General features: G+C 35.9%; 1 protein-coding gene across 3 annotated transcripts in view; it reads right to left on the reverse strand.

The window, feature by feature from the left end:
* Positions 1–2,993: 2,993 nt before the first annotated feature.
* The window catches only part of PPA2 (inorganic pyrophosphatase 2), an 85,695-nt gene continuing 62,764 nt past the window's right edge, over positions 2,994–25,924 (reverse strand). For all 3 annotated transcript variants that reach the window (XM_036852809.1, XM_036852810.1, XM_036852808.1), the window contains 4 exons: positions 25,348–25,433; positions 17,320–17,389; positions 4,280–4,316; positions 2,994–3,209 (listed from right to left, as the gene is read on the reverse strand). In XM_036852809.1, the coding sequence (XP_036708704.1) occupies positions 3,181–3,209; positions 4,280–4,316; positions 17,320–17,389; positions 25,348–25,433 (222 nt within the window). In that variant the 3' untranslated portion in view covers positions 2,994–3,180. The remainder of the gene's footprint in view (positions 3,210–4,279; positions 4,317–17,319; positions 17,390–25,347; positions 25,434–25,924) is intronic.

The following is a 25,924-nucleotide window of genomic DNA, read 5'->3' on the forward strand; positions in this document are numbered from 1 at the left end:
ATATTAACATGAAGAAATTCTCAATATGATCTACTCCTCAACTATCTAAACCAATGGGTTTAAAACTTTATGGGGGTGGGAGAAAAACAAGTTTATGGCCCCAACCCCAGAAATTCTGATTTAGTAGATTTTAGGGAAAGCCAGAAATCTGTATTTTAAGAAGCATTCTAAGTGATTCTGGAGCAGGTGTTTCATGGACCCCACCAGCAAACACTGATATCACCTTGGACAGAACATAGAAAGAAGGATGAAAAGAACATACCTGACCCAGAACTTAAAGATGTGATCCACTGTATAATAAAGCAGTAAGTAATAAAGATTAATCAGCAGTCACAAGAAACACCTTTACTCATGACAAGGCAGTGAACCCCCTCCTGGGAATAAATCATCAAATGTTGCTATTAGTGAGTACACAAACCGCTAAAAATGCATGTAGTCCTTGATGGAGAACTGCATTTTATGAAATTCAGTGTGTTTGTTCTGCAGAACAACGGAGTGATACTAAATGTATCATGTACGAAATGATTTGGTCTGTATGTGAAAAATAAAGAAAAGCTCACAAAAATTTCAGACAGCACATTTGAGAAAAATAAATCTTGGACAGTCTACCCCTTTGATTTTTCATATCCATGGGACCTAGTTGTGGGTGTTACCTAAAATCCCATCCATGGATCACTTTTGGTTTCCTAATTTGTTTTAGGCGGTTTTTAACAAAGATTCATTTTTATTCTTTCGCAGGATTTTTCCTTTCTGTGTTCAAGTTAATTGTTCCATGGGGATGGGCTAGCAAAGATCAGATTAGCTAGTCTGGAAGACATTCTGAAACAATTATGAAATAGATGCTCACTGAAATATAACTGTCACCATAATAATACTGATGACTACGTAGCAATGTAGAAAGATGCTTATAATAATGAGTTAAAATTCAAAATGATGTATTTAAGATTATAACTATGTAAAGTCATATACTATGAAGACAATTGCGATTAACTGTACTGTAGTGAGCAAGGCTTACTAACTAGGTAGCATCTAAGTATCACTGACCGCTAGGAGGAGGGGAGCCAAATATGAGGTGTGAGTTACCCCACCCGAGGCCCACCAGACATGGCTTCTTCTCCAACTCACAGGAGATTAATATGCCACATGCCATAAGCCGTTAATCCATCCTTCGATAATTTGCTTATTGTTTAGTGCAGACCCTCCCCAAAGTCGAAAATTTGTGTATGACTTACAGTTCGTTCTCTGTATATGCAGTTCCTCCGTACCTGTGGTTCACATCCACGCATTAAACCAAGTAGCAGAGCAGATCGTGCAGTGCTGCAGTATTTATCATTGACAAAAGCCTGCATATAAATGGACCCACAGTTCAAACCCATGTTGTTCAAGGGCCAACTGAATTGAAATAATAGTTGTTCTCTATTTTATATCTTCCTATAAGTTTTATTATTTTCACACCTTAAGCTATCAATATATAAAATTAAAAATAGATTCTCTCCTTACATTCTTTGATGTCCCTCAAAGAGGTTCACACATTCCCAAAGACATCTCAAGTGAACATTGCTATTTCACTTGGGCTAATGACAAACTCTGTGCCTATTTCCTCATCTGTAAAACAGGCATGCTCTGAGCTTTGCCCACATCACAAGGTGGCTGTAGGAGGGAAGCAGCATGCATAGCAGGGTGAAAAAACCATAGCATTTAGAGCCATGTAGTCATGAGTCCTAATTCTGGCTCTGAAACTTACTATCTCTGTGACCTCTGGCAAGTTATTAAACTTCTCGGAGCCTCAACGTGAAGTGGGCAATTTCCACCTTATAGGGTATATGCATGCACGACGTCTAAAACACTGCCCAACATGCAATAGATGCTCAAGAAATGCTATTATAGCAGGGCTTTGTAAACCACAAAACACATTATGTAAATGCAGTGTGTTCATAATGATAATAGAAAGAAAAGGGGAGAAAAAAAATATGAACAGAACTGGCCACAGAAGCACAGAACTGGGAATGTGAAAAGCACAAGATGTGCTTGGAGAAGGGGTAACATGACATGGCTGAAAGATGGCATTCCTGATTTCTGTTCTCAAGAATATGAAAAGCCATTGAAGGCATTTTGAGAAAAATCTAACATGGCACTATCCATGCTTTAGGAACATAACTATTTGGAAATGTGGAAGACGATGTGCAGGAAGGAAAGCCAGAGGTAGGATAACAACTTGGTTAGGAGGCAAGAGGGCATGAAATTGAGCTGGAGCAATGGGAATGAGGCAGAGGGCTGGATCTGGAGGCATGGAGAAGACCTAGGAGGCTGTTACAAGAGTCTGGGAGAAATAAGGGGGAAAACCTGCATAGTAAGGGTGCAAAGGAATGGAGGGGGCAAAGAAACATTTAGATGACCTTCATGAGTAAAGAGAGGAGAAGGGAGATTCAATATGGTTTCAAGGGTCTGACAGGGGAACTAGGAGAATGTTAATTCCGCTGTTCAAGAAAAAGGGAAGACAATGAGTTCAGTTTTGGACAAGAGGGATCCAAGGCATTTAAAGAGATGTCCGCTAGATAGACCCCAGGAGAGAGACCTGGGCTTCTTATGTAGACTTGGGAGTGATCACCATAGAGATGAGAAGTAAAACTAAGAGGACTTGATGAGAATCAAATGGAGTTTAGGACGTACAAAATAAATGGTAGGAAAGAGCCTTAATAAATGTAAACACATTTACACAGGACTATTAAGAAGACAAAGGTTGGCTAAATGAAGTCTCCACCAGCAATGGACTCAAAAAACATAATATGGTACGAAAATGGGAGCAATAATATCTACAAAAATCGTATTAACTTACTAAATTTATCATTTTTATATTAACTCACAGAAATAAAAGTTAATAAAATCATTGGGTTCCTTCAGGCATGCAAATTGGAACTGGTGAAACTCAATGCTTCTAAATTTTTGCTATGAAATTCAACATCTTTTCACGTCAATAAATATCCAAAGGAAACTAATTCAAAAATTTCAATGTTTATTTACACTTTGCATATCTCAAAAAGTTTGAAAAAAAAAAAAAAGAAGTTTCAACAGGAAGTTAGCAGATTCTCATAGATCTGCTTGTTTCTAGCACTTGGGGGAGATGGAGTCTTGGAGTTTTTAGAGACTGGAATCCTGATGGCAGAACTTCAAATGTTCTCATCACTTGCCAAGGAAGTGCCATACTTGATCTGTGTTTAAAAATGGGGGAAGCAGGGTGTTAGGGAAGGGGTGGAGAGGGAGGGGGGGAGGAAAGGAGGATAAGACAAATTTAATTTAGACCTTTCGGAAAGATTTAGGCAGATAAAAACAATCAGAACTTAGTATGACACACTTCTATATTTAAAGCCACTCACCTTTAAACTCTCGTCCTAAGTTCTCTCATTTGGCTAAGGCCTTATATTCTAGAGCCTTCCCACTTTATTTCCTACATCTTACTGGGTCACTTTAGTCTTTATTGAATAGTACTGAAGCTAGTGTCCTAGCTACGGCATGAAAGGTCTAGGAAAACCCTGTACTGTAAAATCTGACTGTCTGTCAAATACCCAAAATGGGATAGTATTGCAAAGAAACAATCTGTTAGTTTCCCATATAAGGAATATAGTTTGCTTTCCCACGAAATCATGTCTATGCATTTGCTCCTTTCTAAACATCTTACAACTCGATTCATAGTAAATAGTTCTCACTTTTCCCTCCAAACTTGCGAGTTGAATATTATTCTAAAGTTTCATATTAAAACAAAAAGGCAAAAAAGCCTTGCAATATTTTAAAAGGCAAATGATACATGCACATGCTTGTATTTTGAAATTTTTACTACAGAACATTTTTACTTATTTCTCAAAACAGCTTCAAATAATGGTAATTTAAAAAAATGCTATTTTTAATCCTACTATAAATTTTGATTTTAAGATCTTTAGTTAAAATGAGTGATTCATTAAAATGATGATAGATAATAAATAAAGTCTCCCAAATGCAGACATTTGGAGGCTTAAAATTTATCAGAACTAGCTGGAACCTCAGTACGTCACCAACAAAGTCACTGCACAATCAAACTACTTTCTAGCCTAAAAGTAATAAACGTGTTCCTTATTTTCTGAAATTAGGAAATAATTGATTTCATCTGAAAATTTTAATGACTAAAAAAGTATTTTACTTAGTTTATATAATTTTTAAATTAATCTATTGTATTTTTTGGGGTCTCCACTACTGTAAATGAAGAAATTTACATATCTAGTTCCTCAAGAACCAGCATATACCATACCTTCTTCATTACTTCCTTTATTCAGTGAAAATGACACCTGAAAGATAAGAACAGAATCTCTGTTATAACGAACATTTAGATGTAGAAACTATATCCAGAATGGTTTTTTTTTTAACATGAAATTATAGAACAAAGTGAATACTCCTCTTTGCCTTTTATTGTTATTGCCTGTTCTTTCAGATAAACAAACCACAGACTTAAGAGTCAAATAAGAAAAAAAAGCATTCTTGAAAAAATTTTCTGTCATTAACCCATGGGAACTACTGAGAATGTGAAGAGAGGAGAGGGGTTTTCTTTCAGTTGCTTCTTTGGCTGAGGCCTTGAGAACAAAAATCCAAGACACACGTTCATAGATACATGCACACATGTGTACGTAGGTACACACACACAGAGACACATTATATAATGTATTTAGCTGTCTTCTAAAGTGTTTAAATTAATTTTTCTATTTTGATGACTGGGCCAAGATTCCTAGAACAGACATAACCTGTGGTAGACAAGATTGAAAAGTTTTTCTGAGATATAAGATTTTTTCCTAATTAAGAATAATACATTTTTAAAGGTTTAAAAAAAAATTTAAAGAGAGATCCATTCTCCACAGAGAAGAATGCACAAAGCCCAAGAATAACCAGAATAAGCATCTATGTAACCAACACCCAAGTCGAGAAATGGAACATGCCAGGCACTTCCCCAGTCATAACCTCTTCTCCCTGAGGTATAACCACCACCCTGATTTTATAACACACTTTTCAGATTTCAAATTTAATAATCAACTTCTAATTCTCTGAATTTGCTCAGCCTTAGTAGGAAAGATCTGCCTCTGATATTTGAGGTCTGGGGCAAATGTACAAATGGAGACCCATATATCATACACCTGAGTATTTAAAGGTTATAAATCAAGCTAACAAAGTGACTATAAAAACTGTTGCATCCTACTATCTTGATAAATATACCTTTGCACTGACTTGGAAGCTCTCGTTTAGCATTCTGGACACCTTAGAGACCGCCTGAACATGGCAGAGTAATGAGAAGAGGCACATGGCCCTCATCCCGCCCCGCTTCTGCTACCCCAGGCTCCATGCTGTGTTGAGGGCCTCACCTGCACAAGGGTAGCTCACATATCTAGGCGTCCCCTGCCTCCTAACAGCCACCCACAGGCCCCTGTAGAAGTAATGGTGAGCAGAGCCCACACAGTCATGAGCGTGCACTTGGGGAGATGCCCATGTAGGCCCTGGAAACAGGCTTGCAGCTAGCTGGGTAAGGAATTCCAGGGACTTGAGTAACTAAAAGGTGGTCTAGAATGGGGGCTTGGGCTCCTGGTGAATGCACAACTTTGGTCCCTCGGTCTTGCCCTGTGAGGAGGGATGTGATTGGATGAGGGCCAAAGCAGGATCCTCTAAACAGAAGGACCCAAAGCAGGGCCCTCCCTAGGTCTAAGGACAGTCTTGAAGAACAACTCAGCAGGAAAATATAAATTTCAGCAATATTAAAAGATTCTCTATGATAGTTAATGTGCCAACTTGGAGGTTGGTTTTGGTTGAGATTAACTTTTAAATTGGTGAACTCTAGGTAAGGTAGATTGCCCACCATAATGTGAGTGGGCCCCATTCAATCAGTTGAAGGCCTGAACAGACAAAAAGACCAGCCTCCCCAAGCATGAGGGAGTTCTCCAGCAGACTGCCTTTGGACTTCATCTGAATCCCTGGCTTTCCTGGGTCTCCAGCCGGCCATCCCCTTCTGCAGATTTTGGAATCACCAAGCCTTAACAATCTCTTCATATGTATCTCTTATTGATTGTTTCTCTGAAAAACGCTGGCTAATACATTCCTCTGAATCATAAATGGGTTAAAGTTATTTTTCCTTCTATTCTTTGAGAAAAAGGTTAATCAAATATGCTTTGTTTTATTTTCTATCATACAAAATGATCATGTAACAATGTAAATAAAGAAGACCTCTGTACAAATTTTATGTAAAACATCCGTGAGATTTTTCCAAGTACTTAACCATGGCTGGTTTTGAGGATGGCAGAACTTAAATAATTCTGGGTGTGAAAGTAACACTACAACATAAAAATTGAGATTAGGCCTTTGGGATTTGATGGCTCTGTTTTTCTAAATAGACTATAAAACAGAATAACTTGCTTATTCTTTGAAATTCTTATGCTCTTTAAATTGTGCAGGACGCCTATTACAGAGTTTGTTGGAAAGGTAGCTGTTTAGATTTCCTGCTTAAAATTAGCAGCTGCTTCTTGCTGGAGCTGTCAAACATTTCAGGGGAAGAAAATGTATGATATATGAAATAGAATAATCGAGCAGCTTCTCATTAACCTAAAAAGCATTACAGAAAAGAAATGGACAAACTACTCTAGCTAAAACATTTATCATTACATTTTATTTTAAAAATAATTCCCAGAATGTTTTATTTCTTTATTCCTGAAATATATTTCTTGGTTGGTAGAATATATTCAGACTGTACAAAGCCTCATATAAAAGAAAACAAACATCACAGGTAAATCTAACAGAGATAAAATAACTATGAAAGTCTGGAAGTTTTTTGTTTTTTTTTGTTTTTTTTTGTTTTACATTTCTCCATGTTAACATATGTCAAAAGAGACCAACATTTAAATTTGAAAACAACAGTGGGTTCATGATACACATCAGCTATTTAACTCTTCATCTACTGTCAATGACTTCCTGATTCTTAAACATTACACTTGCTTACAGAAAATGGAAGAACAAAGAAACGCACAGAGCAGCATTTTAAAGTGACCTAATCCCAACCCTCACTCTCAGAAGTCACCATCATAACATTTTCCTTGTAAGAAACAGAAGGATTTTCAGTTACTTACTTCTCCTAATTTCTCAGTAGGGGACGAATGTGGGCACCCTCTACTCATCTAAGATAAATTCTCCAGGAAACTGTATTACTTTATACTCTCATTCTAAAAATGCTATCTCCTCTCCTCTCCCACTCCAAAAATACTTCTCATGAATATTCATATCTTTAATTTCTTTCAAACAAATTTAGTGTTCTCATTACCAAAGTATTCCTCTTTTATCAACCAAAGAAGGCTTACTCTTTTCTGTCCCTACTCATGTGTAAACTGTATTTTAAATGAATATGAACTATTAAACAACTGTTTTGTACTCCTTCAGATAACCCCACCAGGTCCCTATAGGCATTTTCACCTGCAGGTTACATTTGTTCAAATTAATTAACAAACATGACACACTCAACCAACATAAAAGCTTGCTTTACTACATGATATGAGGATTGATGTTCTTTTACTTTATTATAAGGATTCAAAATTAAAGAGAAAAAAGTTCCTGATTTTTCATTCAGGTGCAGTAGGGTTTTAGTTGAATTAAATTACCTTGGGTATTCTCTCCCTGCATTATGTTTCCATGGTTCATAAGGCAGTTACTCTATATTCATTTTTTTTTTCTTCTTCCAGTTTTACTGAGATATAATTGACATACAAGCACTGTATAAGTTTAAGGTGTACAGCATAATGATTTAACTTACATCATGAAATGATGACCACAATATGTTTAGTGAACGGCCATAATCTCATATAGATACAAAATTAAAGAAACAGAAAACACATTTTTCCTTGTGATGAGCGCTCAGGCTTTACTCTCTTAACAACTCTCACGTGTAACATACAGTGGCATGAATGCTATTTATCCTACTCTACCGTGTATCTCTAGTAGTTACTTATCTTATGACTGGGAGTTTGCACCTTTTGACTGCCTTCATTCAATTCTTCCTCCCCCCACCCCCCCACTCTGGTAACAGCAAATCTGATCTCTTTTTCTGAGTGTGTTTGTTTGTTGCAGTATAAATGACCTACCACACTATGTTAGTTCCTGCTGCACAATATAGTGATTTGGTATTTCTATGCATTACAAAATAATCACCACGATTAATCTAGTTACCATCTGTCACCATACAAAGATTTTACAGTATTATTGACTACATTCCCCTTGATGTACACTTCATTCCCATGATTCACCTATTTTGTAACTGGAAGTTTGTGCCTCTTAATCCCATGATTCACCTATTTTGTAACTGGAAGTTTGTACCTCTTAATCTCCCTCATCTATATTCATTTTATTTTCACATTTCTTTTCTGATTTCTGCTGTATAAATCAACAAAACTTGACCAATTCTTAGTTATCCATAAACAAAATGTAAGAGTATTTTTTTTTTTTAATATTTGGCTGCGCCGGGTCTTCGTTGCGGCACGCGGGATCTAGTTCCCCGACCAGGGATTGAACCCGGGCCCCCTGCTCTGGGAGTGCGGAGTCTTAACCACTGGACTACCAGGGAAGTCCCTGTAAGAGTATTTTAGGTTTATGTTAGTTTAATCTACTTCCTCTTCCTTTCAAGAATGTATACAATTGGCTAGTAGCTGAAAAAAATTATTTTACTTTCATCTCCTTTGTCCATCTTTCAGTGGTAATGCAGCGAAGCTTTTAAGAGGAAAGAAAGGGAAAGGAAGAGGGAGATATACTAGAATCAGATCCTGATTTATCAAGAAAATACATTATTTAAATTTTTTAATAGTAAACTGCCACAAAGATGTTCATTTTCAGAGTCACAAATAAAACAAATCTGTATGGCATAAATACTGTAGCATGACCTCATTAGAAAAATCACATCCACAGAAAGGTTCCACTCTAAAGGGAAACACAGTCCTCTTTGATGCAGATGTAAAGTGAGTGCCCACAGAAGGAAGGGTCTTTTGCCTAGGCAGTCCAAGAGGTCCAAGCAACCCTGGTGATAAGAGGGTATCCCAGCCAGAGTGACTTCAGAACTTAGTTTTTTTTTTTTTTTTTTAAATTTATTTATTTATTTATTTATTTATGGCTGTGTTGGGTCTTCGTTTCTGTGCGAGGGCTTTCTCTAGTTGTGGCAAGCGGGGGCCACTCTTCATCGCGGTGCGCGGGCCTCTCACTATCGCGGCCTCTCTTGTTGCGGAGCACAGGCTCCAGACGTGCAGGCTCAGTAATTGTGGCTCACGGGCCCAGCTGCTCCGCGGCATGTGGGATCTTCCCAGACCAGGGCTCGAACCCATGTCCCCTGCATTAGCAGGCAGATTCTCAACCACTGCGCCACCGGGGAAGCCCCAGAACTTAGTTTTGAGTTGGCTTGATTTCAAAAACCAGAAGCCAAGGATTGTCATCTTGTTCTGAGATGTGTAAGGAAACTGTTGCTGTTGTCATCAATAGCTTTAAGCAGAGATGAAGTACATGCCCAAAGGAAACGATCTGAGAAGCATGCTGTTAAAAGTCCTATCCAACAACTATAATGAACTGTAACATTATTCTTCTGGTCATTACTTTTCATATTTGAAACTATTTAAAAATATTCATTAGTTGGCAGTTTCCCATTAGAGCACAGAACCCCAAAGTGTGCACTTCTAAACTAGCTGCTTTATTGATTATCTTTGTTGTGGGCCTCTAAAAAAATGTTAATATGGCTTTGGTGTGAATTTTTTTAAGTGCTATTGCTTTTAGCGATAACAATGCCTCAGACTCACATCAGACGCTTTTGATGATGGATTCACCTAAAGTCCTTCGCCTGGTTATGTAAACGCCAACATGCGTTTATGAGATTTCTGGTAAAGTTTAGGGATGAAAGAGGTGGCCACAGTATATACTGATGTTAACTGCCCCCGTACGGGATAACCAACTGTTCAGGCACTATTTGTTGAAAACTTATTACTTTGAAAATCAGTTGTCCACATATATGTAGGTCTATTTCTGGATTTGTTTTAACTGATCTTTCTCTAGTTTTACACCATTACTATACTCTTTTGATTACTGTAGTTGTATAAAATGTCTGGAAATCAGGAAGAGTTGGTATTCCAACTTTGTTCTTTACACAGTCGTTGAGTCTATTCTAGGTCCTTAGTATTCACATACATGAGTTTGTCAATTTCTACAAAAAAGTGTATTACAATCTGATTGATACTGCATTAAATCTATAGATCAATTTGAGAATTGACATCATAACAATATTGAGTCTTCCAACCCACGAACATGATACATCTTCCCATTTATTTAGTTCTCTGATATCTATGGGCAATGTTTTACAGTTTTCAGGGTACAGGTTCTTCACATTTTTTTTCCAGATTTATTCCTAAGTGTTTCATATTTTTGAAGCAATTATAAATAATGTATTTATTTTTCGTTAAGTTTTGTTGCTAATATATAAAAATACAATTGTTTATTGTATATTGAGCTTATATCTTGCAACCTTGCTAAAATCACTTATTCTAGTAGCTTTAGATTTTATGGAATATTTAATATAGACATTCATGCCATCTTCCTTTATAACCTGGATGCCTTTTCCTTCTTTTTAATGCCTTCCTGCACTGGCTAGAAGCTTCAGTACAATGCTTAATAAAAGCAGTGGGATCCAAGGTCTAGAGTTGTAGAGTTGTATTTACAGAAAGGTTTTTAAGTGCAAATTTAAGTTGTTTATGCTTATTTCTTCTTCAGTGAGTTTTGGTAGTTTATGTATTTCAAGGAATCTGCCCATTTCATCCAACTTGTGAAATTAACTGGTATAAAGTTTTTTCACAATATTTCTCTATTGTTCTCCTAATAGCTCCTAAATCAGTAGTGATGCCACTTGTCTCATTCTTGACATTAAAGATTTGTCTTCTCTCTTTTCTTTCCTGAACATTCTGGCTAAAGGGTTTATCAGTTTTGCTGGTCTCAAAGAGTCAATTTTTGGTTTCATTAATTTTCTGTGTTGTTTTTCTGGGCATACAAACTCCCTTAATTATGAAATATCAACACTTCAAACACACAGAAAATGAAGAGACCATTATAACAAATATCTACTCTCTAGATTTTTTTAGAGTTAGCATTGTTAATTCAGAAAAGTTACAACTGAAGTCTCTTTTTCTCCCGACTCATCAAAAATAAAGACCTTATTTATTTTTATTCCCTCTCAGAAGTAACTTCTCCTAACCACTATGCTGAAACTGGTGTTTATTGTTCTTATTTATGTTTCTAAAATGTGAGCAACGTATCTATTTGTATTCATTAAAAATATATGGTGCTGCTTTGGGTGTTTTAAACTTTACTTCAACAATGCATACTATATCCTGCTGCAAATGCTTTTTCCACCCAACACTGCACTTTCAGGTTTTATCCATGTAGAGTCATATAGTTCTAATTCACATATTTTACCTGTGGTATAGTATTCCACTGTACAAATATACTACAGTTTATTTACCCAGTTTTCTATTGATAGACATTTGTCCAGTTTCCAACTTTCCCATGTCTGATCATAAAAACGTATGTATTAGTGTCTCTATAGAATGTCCATCTAGAAAGGTAACTTCAGAGTAGTGGGTTATAAGCATCTTCAACTATACTAGAAATCACTTAATTGCTCTTCAAGGTAGCTGTACTAATTTATACTCCCATAAAGCATATCAACAAGTACGAGTGGTCTCCCTTCTCCACTTGCTTAAAAACACTTGTAAACATTTGCCTATCTGATAACTGTGAAATTGCACTATGTCTTAATTTGATTTCATTGATCAATGGGGAAATACAGCAGATTTTCACATGTTTACTGGCAATTTAAATATTCTCTCTTGTAAGTTGCCCATTCATACTTTTGCCCATTTTTTTTCCTACTGGTGGTTTTTTTCTTGTTGATTTGAATAAGTTGTTAATCCTTTTGTCACTTATATGCAAGTATCTTCTCCCAATCAATGGCTTATCTTTTGACTTATTTTGTGGTATCTTTAATTGTTTACAGCTTGAAAAAAAACTTTATTTAAATTTGTCAGTCTTTTCTAGGTTATTCCTGGCCCTTTAATATTCCATATAAATTTTAGGATTATCTTACCAAGTTCAGTGAAAACCCTATTGAAATTCTGATTAAAAATAGATTGACTTCATTAATTAATATGGGAGAAATTGTCATTTTCATAATTAAGTATTCTTTAAAACTGTTGATAAGTCTATTTGGGTTTTCTGTTTATTCTTGCTTTGACATTGTAATTTATATTTTTTAAAAAATTGTCAATTCATCTATGTTTAGAAAGGTATTGCCAAATGCAATTTAGAATATTCCTTTCTTTCTTTTTTTTTTTGGCCACACTGCGTGGCACGTGGGATCTTAGTTCCTGAAAAGGGATCGAATCCATGCCACCTGTCCCCCCTGTAGTGGAAGCATGGAGTCTTAAACACTGGACTACCAGGGAAGTCCCGAGTATTCCTTTCTGATTACTTATGTATCTCCTGTGTCTGTAATAATGTCTTAATTTTAATTTTTGATATTTTTATTTATGGCTTCTCTATTTCACTGCCTTTCCTGTAATAAGTTTGTCTATATTATTTTTTATTTATTTTTTTTTTTTAAATGTCAATTTCTTATTAATTTATTTATTTTTATATTAATTTTTGGCTGTGTTGGGTCTTCGTTTCTGTGCGAGGGCTTTCTCTAGTTGTGGCAAGCGGGGGCCACTCTTCATCGCGGCGCGCAGGCCTCTCACTATCGTGGCCTCTCGTTGTGGAGCACAGGCTCCAGACGCGCCAGCTCAGTAGTTGTGGCTCACGGGCCTAGTTGCTCCGCGGCATGTGGGATCTTCCCAGACCAGGGCTCGAACCCGTGTCCCCTGCATTGGCAGGCAGATTCTCAACCACTGCGCCACCAGGGAAGCCCCAAGTTTGTCTATATTATTAGCCTTAAAAGAAGAAAATCCAGCTTTTATTTTAATTGATCCTTTTCATTATCTCCTTGTTTTCCATTTCATTAAATATTTGCTCTACTCTTTATAATTTTCTCTCTTATAATGTAAAAAGATAGAAAAAAACAGTGCTTATTGAGTTGAATTTTTAGCCTCTCAATTTTCTTTCTTCATTTCTGCTGTATACAGTTAATTTCTCTCAAAAACTATTTTTGCTGCATCATGCAAGTTTTGACATAGTGATTTAGTTGTCATTCAATTTTAAATATTTTATAGTTTTTCATAATTCATGTTTTTTAGGCATGACTTGAGAAGTATTTTTAGTTTCCAAACAACACAGATTTAGGGTTTTTTTCTTTTAGTATTTTTATAACTGATTAGTAACTTTGTTATACTGTTGACAGAGAATGTGGTCTGCATTACCTCAACTCTTTGGTATTTTTTTCCAACTCTTTGTGGCCTAAATAACATATACTCAATTTTTGGAAGTGTCTACATGTACTAGAAAAAACAATGTATTCTCTAATTATATATATTAGATAAAGCTTGTAAATTTTGTTCCCATCTTCTCAATATATTTTCCAAATAACACTTTATATACAGTAAAGGATCCTAAAACTAGCATCTTAAATCCCAGAATCAATTGTCATTAAATATCAACTGATATTAGATCTGAAAGGAAAACTACATGTGTATGCACACACGCACACTCATGTGTGCACACACATACACATACATACATTCCTTGTTCCCTATAAAGGCTCTGAACCTTGTTCCCTGAAATAAAGCTCCAACTTCTGGTCATACAGTCTTCAAAAACTGGGAAAGAGTCCTACCTTTTTGGCTATAAAAAAGACACACTATCCAGAAAAATGTAATTGGGTGGTCCTGTGGTTGAACTACCACTGAGAGTTACTCCTGTTGCCGGTGGCCACACACTGTAGCCCGGACGCCCAGAGTAACCAACTGTCTCTGTGGATCCCTAGTGTGTTCAGATCTAAGTAGCAAACCTTGTTTTTGACACAGCCATGCCTTTCATGATTGTATATAATTCAAACATCTGCATTTATAAACAAAATCCAATAACCTTTCTGACCATTTCAGTTCTCCTTATCCTCCTCAGATCCAGATCAGCTATCCTTCTTAAGATCTCTAACCTAAGTCTGACAAATTACTTCTGTAGATATTTTCTCTTTTGTTTCTAAAATGCATCCAAATAATAGTCATCAGGGTGTTGGCTTTTATTTTATTTTTCTTGGTTATGGTGACACTATTTTTCCTAATTTAATTGATCTGTACATATTGTTGGGTGACTACTTAATGATTTTGGGGGGAGGCCTCAATGCTACTACACTTAATTGTATTTTGATCAATATATGTTCACCAGTATATGCTTCCTGCAACAGTTCTCCTAATCCCTCAAGAGTTTAGTCCATTTCTTCTCTTTGTATACTTTAAAAGTATATGTTCACCAAAGCCAATTACTTGATCCTAAAATCTCACCTAGTTAACGATCATTCTGAATATTCTGTGAATATACATCTAGAAAGTGAAAACTTGTATTACTATCTGGCCTTGTTTTAAGCATAACTTCGGGCTCATTTATTTATCTATTTTTTAAAGATTTTTTTGATGTGGACCATTTTTAAAGTCTTTATTGAATTTGTTACAATATTGCTTCTGTTTTATTTATTTTTTTGGTTTTTTTGGCCATGAGGCATGTGGGATCTTAGCTCCCCCATCAGGGATCGAACCCATACCCACTGCACTGGAAGGCAAAGTCTTAACCACTGGACTACCAGGTAAGTCCCCAGACTCATTTAACATCTACACATCTGTCTTAAGATAATATTACCTAAGTTGATTAACTTGTTAGAATGAGTTCACTTATTCTAAGTCCACTAATAAACCTTGGGGTTATAATTTGTTTCCATACAGGCCCAGGATTGATGTGGTCTGAACATGATCAAGTTTGATGGATGACTTTAATGCCTTAAGTTATTCTGAGCAAGCAAAGGACAAACAAAAGCTGACAGTACTTTGAAGTCAGTGCAACATTCAATATATAGCAAAATAGAGAGATCTGGGAATATATACCTAAGTAATGCTGATTCAAACATCTCAATGTGGTTCTGAAGAGATAAAATGCCAAGTCAAAATGCTCTGACTACAAAGAATTTCATTATTACAAGTTGATAAAATTTTCAGGAGAAATTGTTACCTAATCTGAGCTCCTGAATCACTAATGAGTCTGCTAATAGAGCAATTCTTTGACTTACAAATTTTTAACGGTGAAATCCCGTATACAGTTAAGTTCCACTAGAGCTGATGACGAGGGACTGCTTTCTCTGCATTTTGATTTTCTACCATAGCTTTCTCAGTGAAAAATCAGTATAGCACCTTCTTCATTATTATGAAACACAACAAAGCTACCAAACCATGTAATTAAAGCTGGATGTTAATGTTTCTGAATTCTAATCTTGTTCCCCAAATCAAACTATCCAGATCATATCCATGTTCTCCAATTATTATTTTTTTCCAAGAGGACTTTTCCTACTAATATGCTAGGAAACAACTTTTTAAAAAAGATGTAAGATTGAAACTTTATTCTTACAGCTAATTTTAAGACAAGTATCTATTATATCTATCATTTATAAAACCCAAACTAAAATAAATGAAATAGTCTTAATCTGAGATTAGTGGGAGACTACGTGAATAAAGTTTTCAATTTGTTTTCCTTAATTTTTTTCTTAAAGAATTAATAATAAATATTGATGAGAACTAAGTTCAGAATCTAATGACACAGATATAAAATTGAAAACTTGAAGAAAATACACCGATATTGTAGCCTGCCTTACTGTCATGGCTCCCCTGCTTCTTCCCTTGCTTCCCTAGCCCGTTCTCACCAACGCAGCCAGAGTGATCTCGTTAAAATCTAAGTCAGATCATATCACTCCTTTGCTTAAATCCCTCAATGGTTCCTTCTTATTCAGAATAAGAAATGAAATTCTTAAAATAGTCTCTAAGGGTATTTTACAGTATCTTTCATAATAATTTGCCTCCACTTTCACCCCCAGATCCACGCATTTCTGATCTCATCTCCTCCTTTCTCCCTTAGACTCTTTCTACTCCACCAGCCACTGTGGCTCCTCGGGTATTTCTTGAACATGTCAGGTACCCAGTTGCCTCATGGCCTTTGGGCTGCAGCATGGAATTCTCCTCCTTTAGATAGTCACTTGGCTCAGTCCCTTACCTTCTACAAATCTTGACTCAGGTCCGTTCTCCCCTCAGTGGGGCTGTCCCCTACTACTTTTCAATCACTACAACTCCCATCCCACTCCTGGCACTTTATCCCCTCTTCCCTCATTCATTTTTCATCATAGCATTTATCGCATTCACAAACACTATATATTTCACTTGTGTATTTATTTATTATCCATCACCCCAACTAGAATGTCAGCTATACGAGGAAAGAGGTTTTTGTGTCTTTTAATACTGCATCCCCAGCACCAAGATTCTAACCACACGTAGCAGGCAATAATTAAATAACTGATTAATTAATGGGAAAAAAATTCAAAGCAGCCATTGTGAGCAAACATTTTTGTTGTTCCTTAAGTAAAGATCTAAATTCACTAGTTTCTATCTGATAATTAAGAGAAAAAAACCCCCAAAACCCTTAATTAATAAATGGGATTTCTAGCCTAAGATCACTCCTGAACACACTTTACGTAGCAACATTACTTGATTATCTGAATTTGAATTTTCTTATTTAGTGGCCTCCAAATCAAGCATTACTTTGCTAATAAATTCAGTTGCCTCCAGGCAGCATTATCACTAAGACATGTAAAAATCCGAGGATATCTTCTTAGTTAAGAGAAGGAAAGCTTGTGAGGCAACCAAACTAAATGGAAAAAAAAAAAAAAAGGAAAAGAGATGTATTTATTTCATTTTTTTTGAGCCAAAATGCACCTGTGCCAGCAGCCAGTCACAATTTAGACACTGGATTGTGGATAACTCATGGGAACAGGTCAGTATAGAGGAGAGCAAATGCATTAAAACAACAATAAATTGGTGAAAAATAGTATCATATGAAATCGGTTAAGTGGTTAATGTACTTTAGAAAATAGAAATACAACTAAAAGGTTTTAAGGTTTTTAATCTAAATTCCCTGCATAAAAAAATAATTTTAATGTTATTTTTAAACTTTATGCTCCCCAAAAGGCTTGATACATTTCATTGCTAGATTTTTCAGAATTTCTGCTAGACTTCCCCATGACATTTATAAGAATAAAGGATGCCTTGGACATCTGTCCCTTACCGATTCAACTAATGATCTTGCTTCCTCTTGAGAGCAATGGAAAGGGCTATCACATACCTGCACATTTGTGCTGGAGAGGAAAAGAGAATATTATTATTAAACAGGATAAAAAAGGAGCAATTACCAAAAAGAAAACCAGCTCTCAAATACTTTACATTTGAGTGTATGATCCCAGCCAACAGTTACTGAGTCTTTGGATCTCAGTGGATAATAACACATACACATACTCTCTCTCTCTGTCTCTCACTCACTCACTCAAAAGGAGACAAGAGACCTTCTAATGCAGAATGCTAGAGCACTGCAGACATGTGAATAAGATACCCTGAAAAAGGACCTGGATGAATATAAATTAGGACAACTGGGGTCTTGTACATTCTTTCAGGCAAAGTTATAAATATAAAGTGCTCCATAGCATTGCACTCTCCAGAATTTAAAAAAAAAAAATCAAATGATAGTATACAAATTTAAATAATCTCCTGGTATATATAAAAGGCTATTCCACTACCCTTCACCTTTACTGAAGAAAAGAAAAAACAAATTTGACCCACAGAACGACGACCATGAGGAAGAACTTTCCTCTAAGTGAGGTGATAAACACTGTAATTGGCTGCTGAAAGATGTTGTAGAATCTCTTTCTCAGACAGGTATGGAAGACTAAGCTAACAGTGGTGAGAGGAAACCACAGGAACATGACAACTCAGTTTTTGTACAAGTAAGGAAGCTTAGCAAGGCACAGACAGCAGCTCCTCCCATGACCAGTAAAGGCTCTATAAAGTCCAAAGTCTTCCCACACAGTGGGGACTAGCATGCTATCTCCACAAACATGCTGCCCACCACGTATTTCTTACCTCCCAGATGAAAGCAAACGCATCATTCCCCTCAAACGTATTAAGTCTGATTTTTTAAAATTTCATCCAAGAAATCAGATTAAAATGGATACAGAAAAAGGTAGTACAGAAGGGCATTAAAGCCAAATTAATTTTTCACAATTGAAGGAATAAGTGATTAGCAGATCCCTAAAGGAGATAATTAATAGATGAAACACACACATGCACACACACACCCGCACACACGCATGTGTGCTCTCCAAGTGGATCTAAGGGATGTACATTATCAAATTTATTTTGGCAATGGCTTTGTGAAATATGCTGGGATATATATGATAAAAGATCTAGTTATTTATTTATCTTCTCAGCTACATCTGCCCGTAATCAGACACTGGGTACATAGCAATTATGAAAGTGGTCATTTTGCTTTCTATCCAGACTCAAAATGTGGAATTTGTTTTCATTCTTGGCAGAAGTGATGATGTTTGATGAAAGGTGGCATTATCATCTTTAAGACTAAACTATGTTATACTCTCTTCTTCACAGCCCATGTTTAAGTAAGCTAAAAATTGGAAAAGGTAAGGCTTTATAAGTTAAATGTTTCTCTAAAGAAAGTCAAAACTGAATTTAAAAGGAACAAGGCAAAAAAACAGACACTGAAAAGTCTTAAGTGCTACTCCTCTGAAGAAAACATGGTGTATACTAAATATGCTTATACACCAGCGGTCCCCAACCTTTTTTGGCACCAGGGACCGGTTTCGTGGAAGACAATCTTTCCACGGACTGGGGTGGGGGGAGGGGGTGGATGGTTTGGGGATGATTCAAGCCCATTACATTTATTGTGCACTTTATTTCTATTATTATTACTTTGTAATATATAATGAAATAATTATACAACTCACCATAATGCTGACAGGAGGTGGAGCTCAGGCAGTAATGCGAGCTATGGGGAGCGGCTGTAAATACAGATGAAGCTTCGCTCACCCGCCGCTCACCTCCTGCTGTGTGGCCCAGTTCCTAACTGGCCACGGACAGATACTGGTCCGTGGCCTGGGGGTTGGGGACCCCTGCTACACACAATGTTTTTAACATTAAAACTACACCAAAGTGAAACATTCCTCGGGAATTCTGGGAAAATGGTGATGAGAGAACAGGGAATCCTGTAAATAGGGTTGCCAGATAAAACACAGAACACCCAGTTAAATTTGAACTTCAGGTAAACAGCAAATTATTTTTTAGTATAAGTATGTCCCAAGCAAACTATTTTTTAGTATAAGTACGTCCCAAGAGACATTTACATTAAAATCTGAAATTTAGATTTAAGGGGGTGTCCTCTATTTTTACCTGTTAAATCTGATAACCTATTTCTAAAGTAATCCTCTATTCCCACAACAAAGCAAAACCATCAACAGAAATATTAGAAAAGAAAGAAAATAGTAAAGCCAGCACTGTAAATTTTAAATACTGAGTAACTTTTAAAATATTCTGTAAATTTAAAAAACTGAGTAACTTTTAAAATATCCCCAATAAAATATCTTGACAAGTAACCAGCTAGAATCTAGGAAGCCAACAAGCTCTGCCATTTTTCACCTTGGACAAATTATTAGTATGGCTGTTTCAAGAATTAAATGGAAGGTATATACAAATGGACTTAGGAGATTCTTGAATGATATATAAAATATAAAAGAGGAGAGATTACAAAGTCCCTTGTTACTATTTCTCCAATAGCCCCCCCTTTTTTATAGGATTTTATTTCTACAAACAGTGCCATCCTCCTCACTAATATCCTTTTAGTTAATAAAGAATGCAATCTGGGTTGCAATATACTTTCCTCAGGATTTAAGGAAGTGATTTTTACTTTGAATGTTTGAAGGTGTAACAAAAGGCATGTTATCAAGAAACATTTTAATTTTATCTGAATTGTCCCTTATACAAAAATAGTTAACACTGACTCATGTTATTTATTGATTCAAAAAATTATTCTTATGCCATGTGTTAGGGACGTTTCTAGATGCTGGGGATACAATGTTGAACCATGGAGCCCCCATGAACATTGTAATATTTAGGGTTCTTTCTAGCTTTCAAACTATGACTATGGCATACAAGAGGAGAAGCAGTATAACCACTTAAAGGAAAGATGATGGTGCCTACTATAAATGAGATTAAAAATACTGACTGGGAAGAATGTGCTGCTTTCCTTTTCATAATAAGATATTAAATATTTTGTTCTAAATTTATAAACATTGTGTACCCTACACACAATCTTGCTGATCAAAATAAGCAGATATGACATTAGAACAAAAGATCAACAATACCAAAATTTCTATGCACAACAAACCAAATTTCATTGACAAATAATAAAGATATATTAATAGCTATATAAAGAGCAAAATAAGTGATTAAATAAAAAGAAACAGAAATAGAAAATTACCTGCAAATAATAAACAGATACCTAAAAGATGAAATTTACAGGGCCAGCCATATGAAATTTTAGTCAAGAGAAGATTATTTTCTTCAAGACAATTTCAAATCAGACAAAGGTCCACACTCATGAGAATCCTCAAAGACAGTGCCCAGGATTCAGACTGCTCAAGGCTTTTCATTCTAAAGCAAAGTACTCGAGAAAAAAGGAGAGAGAAAATTTAAAGAGAGAAGAATGATGATTTGGGTCCATAACTTCCAGAGTTTGTCAAAGAAAACTGACATTGAAGTAAATCTATACAGAGCTAAAGGAACTGGAGCTAGCCATGTATGGATCAGCTGCACCTTCCTCTGGAAAAGGTAAAAGAAACAACTTCAAGACATAAACAATTTGGAAGAATATATATATATATATATATTTGAAATATAGACATAGTTTGAAAAACTTCATATATATTTATATAATTTTTTCATTTAGTAAGCATGTTTAAACTACCTACTATATGCCAAGTCCTGTCACTAGGGCTAAAGTACAAACTCAATTTAGAGCACAAAAAAAGTAATAAAACACTCCAAGTTCTACCTAGAGGTGTGAAATAGCAGTGATGTGAGAGCACAGGTGAGGGTATGGTTAATTTTGCCCAAAAGAAATGAAAATACTTTGCAGAGGTGACATCTAAACTGCTTCCTGAAGAATGAGCAGGCATTCATGGAGGAAAGACAATGAAATACGAGGAGATGAACAGGAGGCTGGAAAAGTCGGTTTAGACACACTGTTTAATATATAGAAGAGCTGGATTAGATCCTATTAATTGAAGGGAGTCACAAGAAGATTTTAAGCATAAAAATGACAATCACATCTGTATTTTTCAAAGATAATTCTGACAGTACTGTAAAGAATATGTTAAACAGGAGAGTAGTTGCAAGGCAAAACAATTTATGAGTAAAGAAATTAAAGCAGTTTTATAATTAGAAGGAAAGTTGAGAATCAGTCAAAACTTGAAAAATTTGTAAGACGAATGGATCAGAATAATGATTAGTGAAATAAAATTAATGGCTGAAATGAACAGTGCAGTTCTGATTTCTTAAAAATAAGGTAATACATAAACCATGATGAAGAAAGGGTGAGAAGAGTTGAAGAGTAAACCCAAATGGCAAAAAACTGTATTTCTCCGACAAAGAATTTAAAGTTGTTTTTGGTAAAAACAGAAATAACAAAATTATTCCTGCTAAAAAAAATACGTAGCTTCCAGAGTAAACATTAAGCAGTGGGGAAAAGGAATAAAAATAACAATGACAAAACTTACTGTGATAAAGAGGATTATCAATTAAATAATTTAATAAATGCAGGGCTCCTGGAAACAGTAGAGTCACTACTGGATTTAAAAAACAACATCTAGGGACTTCCCTGGTGGCACAGTAGGGGTTAAGAATCCGCCTGCCAATGAAGGGGACACGGGTTCGAGCCCTGGTCCAGGAAGATCCCACGTACCGCGGAGCAACTAAGCCTGTGCACCACAACTACCGAGCCCGTGTGCCACAACTACTGAAACCCGTGAGCCTAGAGCCCGTGCTCCGCAACAAGAGAAGCCACTGCAATGAGAAGCCCGCGCACTGCAACAAAGACCCAAGGCAGTCAAAAAATAAATAAATAAGTAAATAAATTTATTTTAAAAAAACATCTATTTGTTGGCTTTAAAATATTATTCAGCAATTACTCCAACAAGTATTTATTGAGTGGCTACTACATGTCAGGGATAAGGAATATAAAGATGAATATAACATCTTTATTCATCTACTTTTGAGGAACTTATACTCTAGAGGAGAAGACAAACTCATAAAACAAGCAGTTAATTAATAAATGCAGTGATAGGACTACACAGGGGGGCAAGGAATAGAGTGTAATGGCACCTTAGCAAGCACAAGGCTAGGATGAGGGAAAGTTTCCTTGAGAAAGCAATGTCAAAACCAAGTCTTAAAAGATAAGTAAGTCAGTCATTTCAAGAAGTGAGAAGAAAATCACGGCAAAGGGAAACAAAATGAGTATGGCCCAGAGGTCAATAAGAACATGGTGTTTGTGAGGAGTGACAAGTGGTTCTAAGTTGTTGGAACATGAAAAAAGAGGCAAGAAGTGACGGAAAATGAGGCTAGACGGGTAGCAAGTGCCAAATCCTGGAAGGCCTTGTTTGTTCTTCTAAGAGAAGTTTGGATTTAATGGTTCTAAGCAGAGAAGCTCATCAGAAGCCAGGGAGCTTTTAAAACATACAGATGCTTAGACCCTACTCCTCAGAGATCCTAATTCACCAGGTTTAAAGAAAAGGATAACGCATTTGAATTTTCTGATGGTTTCCCTGGGTAATTGTGCTGTACTATACGTTGTTTGAGAGAACTGCTGTGATAATGTCTTCAGTTCAGACCTAAACTGATTTGCGTGGGGAGAACAGGTTAAAAAGGAAGGGGGGATGGTTTGGTAATCAATAACAGAGTACACTGTAAGGAACTGAGAGAGAGAAGCAATTCATTAGGTAAAGACAAAGGAAAGAAAAATTTTATTAATATACATGTATTTTACAAATCAAGTAATGACAAAAAATAAAGAAAATATGGACAAAAATGAGTTAAAATTCTGAATATTTTGACTTGAAATTATCTAGATGTGTAAAATTTATAACCAGAAACTTATATCCTAAAATTTTTCAAGCTAAAAAAATTAATTTTGTTGTATTCTTTGAAAACATAGAGGAAGAATAAAGCTGTTGAGAGAGTAGGTTTGAAGTCTGGCTTAAATCTATCACACAGTGAGACCTTCGATAGGTCACAATCTCTACGTGGCCTCAATTTCCTCATATGTAAAATGGATAAAATAATGATACATATCTTATAGGGTTCTGGTGAATATTAATTAGATAATACATATAAAACTCTTAGAACCTGAAAACTACTAGAGTTCAATAAATGTCAGTTATTATTGTTAATGTAATCCTTATCTTTACCTAGGAAGCTACAGCAAAATGACTCCACAGAGCATAGAAATAAAGTTACCTTCACAGTAAAGATAATTAGAATCAGCATAGAAGGAATGCTATCAAGCTATAGAAAATCTAACCAGAGATGTTCTCTAGCTGTGCAGCTCAGGAAACCTGGGAACCATACAAGTCCCGTTAAAGACTGCAAAAGCTTTTCTGAAAGTACCATTAGGAAGGAGAGGAAAGCAAACGGCAAGCAAATACCTCTTTGGATAATCAGAGGCCCCTCTTTTTAGAGGAGCCCATCACATTAATATCTGACTTAGAATATTTGACCATAAAGAAGAATTCAGTCTATTAGTTACTAGGATAGTGAGGGCTAGACGACATTTCATTACACCCAGTTTTCTTGTTAGTAAGTTGTACTATTTATGTTAGAAATAATTACCTAAATTTTAAGACTATATGGAAAAAAAAGGGTATTCTATCAACACAAAAGAGGTAAGAAAAATGGGAGGAGAAGATGGAGTCCACAGTGTTACTCTAGACTCAAGAGAAACAAAATCGGAAGCTATAACGCCCAAGCATTTGCAAGATGAGCCTCTGATGACTTGGATAAAATATTCCTTGAGACTGCCTAATTCTTTACTCCATATTACTTTATTCTAATGATTTCTTTAATGTCTCTCTTGATTCCCAGACTTTATGCCCCAGAAGCACGGGGACTCTCTTTATTGTATTCACAGCAGCAACCCTACTATCAGCACAGTACTTGGCAGTAGACCCTCAATCAGTATTTGCTGAAGAGTAAATGGCTTCCCACTGTCCCCTGATTCAAAGAGGACAATGAAGATGGGTAGGACTCTGCTCTCCAGAAAGACTGTGTACTTTTGCTTCCTAGTTAGGCTTACCAAGAGTCAGCTGTTTTTGTTTCCAAATCTTTTTTATGTCAGTGGTCTTTGGTATTACAATTTCATAATTAAAGCTGTAATTACGCCCATCAATGAAGGGAGTATGGAAAGAGAACTGTTTCTATGAACACCAAGTGGGCTCTAAAACCACTGAGGCTGTACACACTATCGAGGCTGTAAAAAGCCTCCATAAAGGTGAATCACTATAAAAACCTGGTATCAAATTAGGTGTGGTAAGACAACTGTAAAAGGTTAGAAAAAAAGAACCCTAAAAATTTATAAGGGTTTTTAAGTGTAAGGAGTTTAAAGACTACAGGATTTGATCTTTATTTTCTATTACATATTAAGTTAGGCTACATATAATCTATATGTAATCTATACAGAAAAGGTCTTAGCCCTATATCCACAGATTGATAAATGAATGTACACTTAAATGTTTTAAAGTAAAATAAAACGCTTGAGTTATATATGTTACTATTGTTTGATTCCCCTTAATCAATTAGTTGGTGACCCAGATCCTGTTGGATAAGAAGGCTTTTAACTGTTCTTACCAAGAAATGATGTGGTACTTATTACATCAATTAATCATACGTCTGCATGTTGAAAAGTCGCTGAAAATCCACCTTTGCATATATTCACAGTGCCTTATAATTAAATGCCTCTTTATTTGACAGTATACCCCACTAAACTATAAATTCCTTGGGAAAAGGGGTCATGTCAATTCCTAATTTCATAGTGCCCAGCACTTGGTAATACCTTTCGAATAGGTGCTCTGTAAACATTTTTTAAGTGAAAAAATATTTCAATTCTCTTAAAAAAAAAATCAGATCTGAGCAGTATCATATGGCTCTTTAGTACCAGTTAGTAATAAAATAACTCTACATAGAAAAGACAAGTCCTTACCAATTTATAGCCCCTCCAGCACACTTCTCCATAAGCAATGCTTTCCAACATTCATGAGTAGATTTAATAACTTCAAGAGCAAAAGCCTAGTTAAAAACCAAAAACAGATACTGCAATCACATCATTATACTAACATGGAACTAGTCATAGTATGACAGTTAATTATTAAGAACATGAGCTCTGTAGTCAGGCAAACCTGAGTATAAATTCTCACATCCTTATTTACCAGCTGTGTGACTTTATGCAGATTACTTAATCTCATTGTATTAATTTCTTCATCTATAATATGCAATGTAATGAAGATCATCTAAATCAAGGGTTGGCAAACTTGGGCCTGTGGGCCAAATCCAGCTCACCATGTGTTTTTGTAAATAAAGTTTTTATTGAGCACAGTCATGCCCATTCATCTGTGCATGGCCTCTGACTGCGTTAGTGCTACAATGGAAGAGTTGAGTAGTTGTGACAGAGACCATATGGCCTACAAAGTCTGTAATATTTACTTTCTGGTCCTTTACACAAAAAAGTTTGCCAACCCCTGATTTAAATCATAGAGTTGTTGAAAGAATAAATAAGATGT

The sequence above is a fragment of the Balaenoptera musculus genome, chromosome 5 (assembly GCF_009873245.2).
Source record: "Balaenoptera musculus isolate JJ_BM4_2016_0621 chromosome 5, mBalMus1.pri.v3, whole genome shotgun sequence".
Classification (NCBI taxonomy): Eukaryota; Metazoa; Chordata; class Mammalia; order Artiodactyla; family Balaenopteridae; genus Balaenoptera; species Balaenoptera musculus.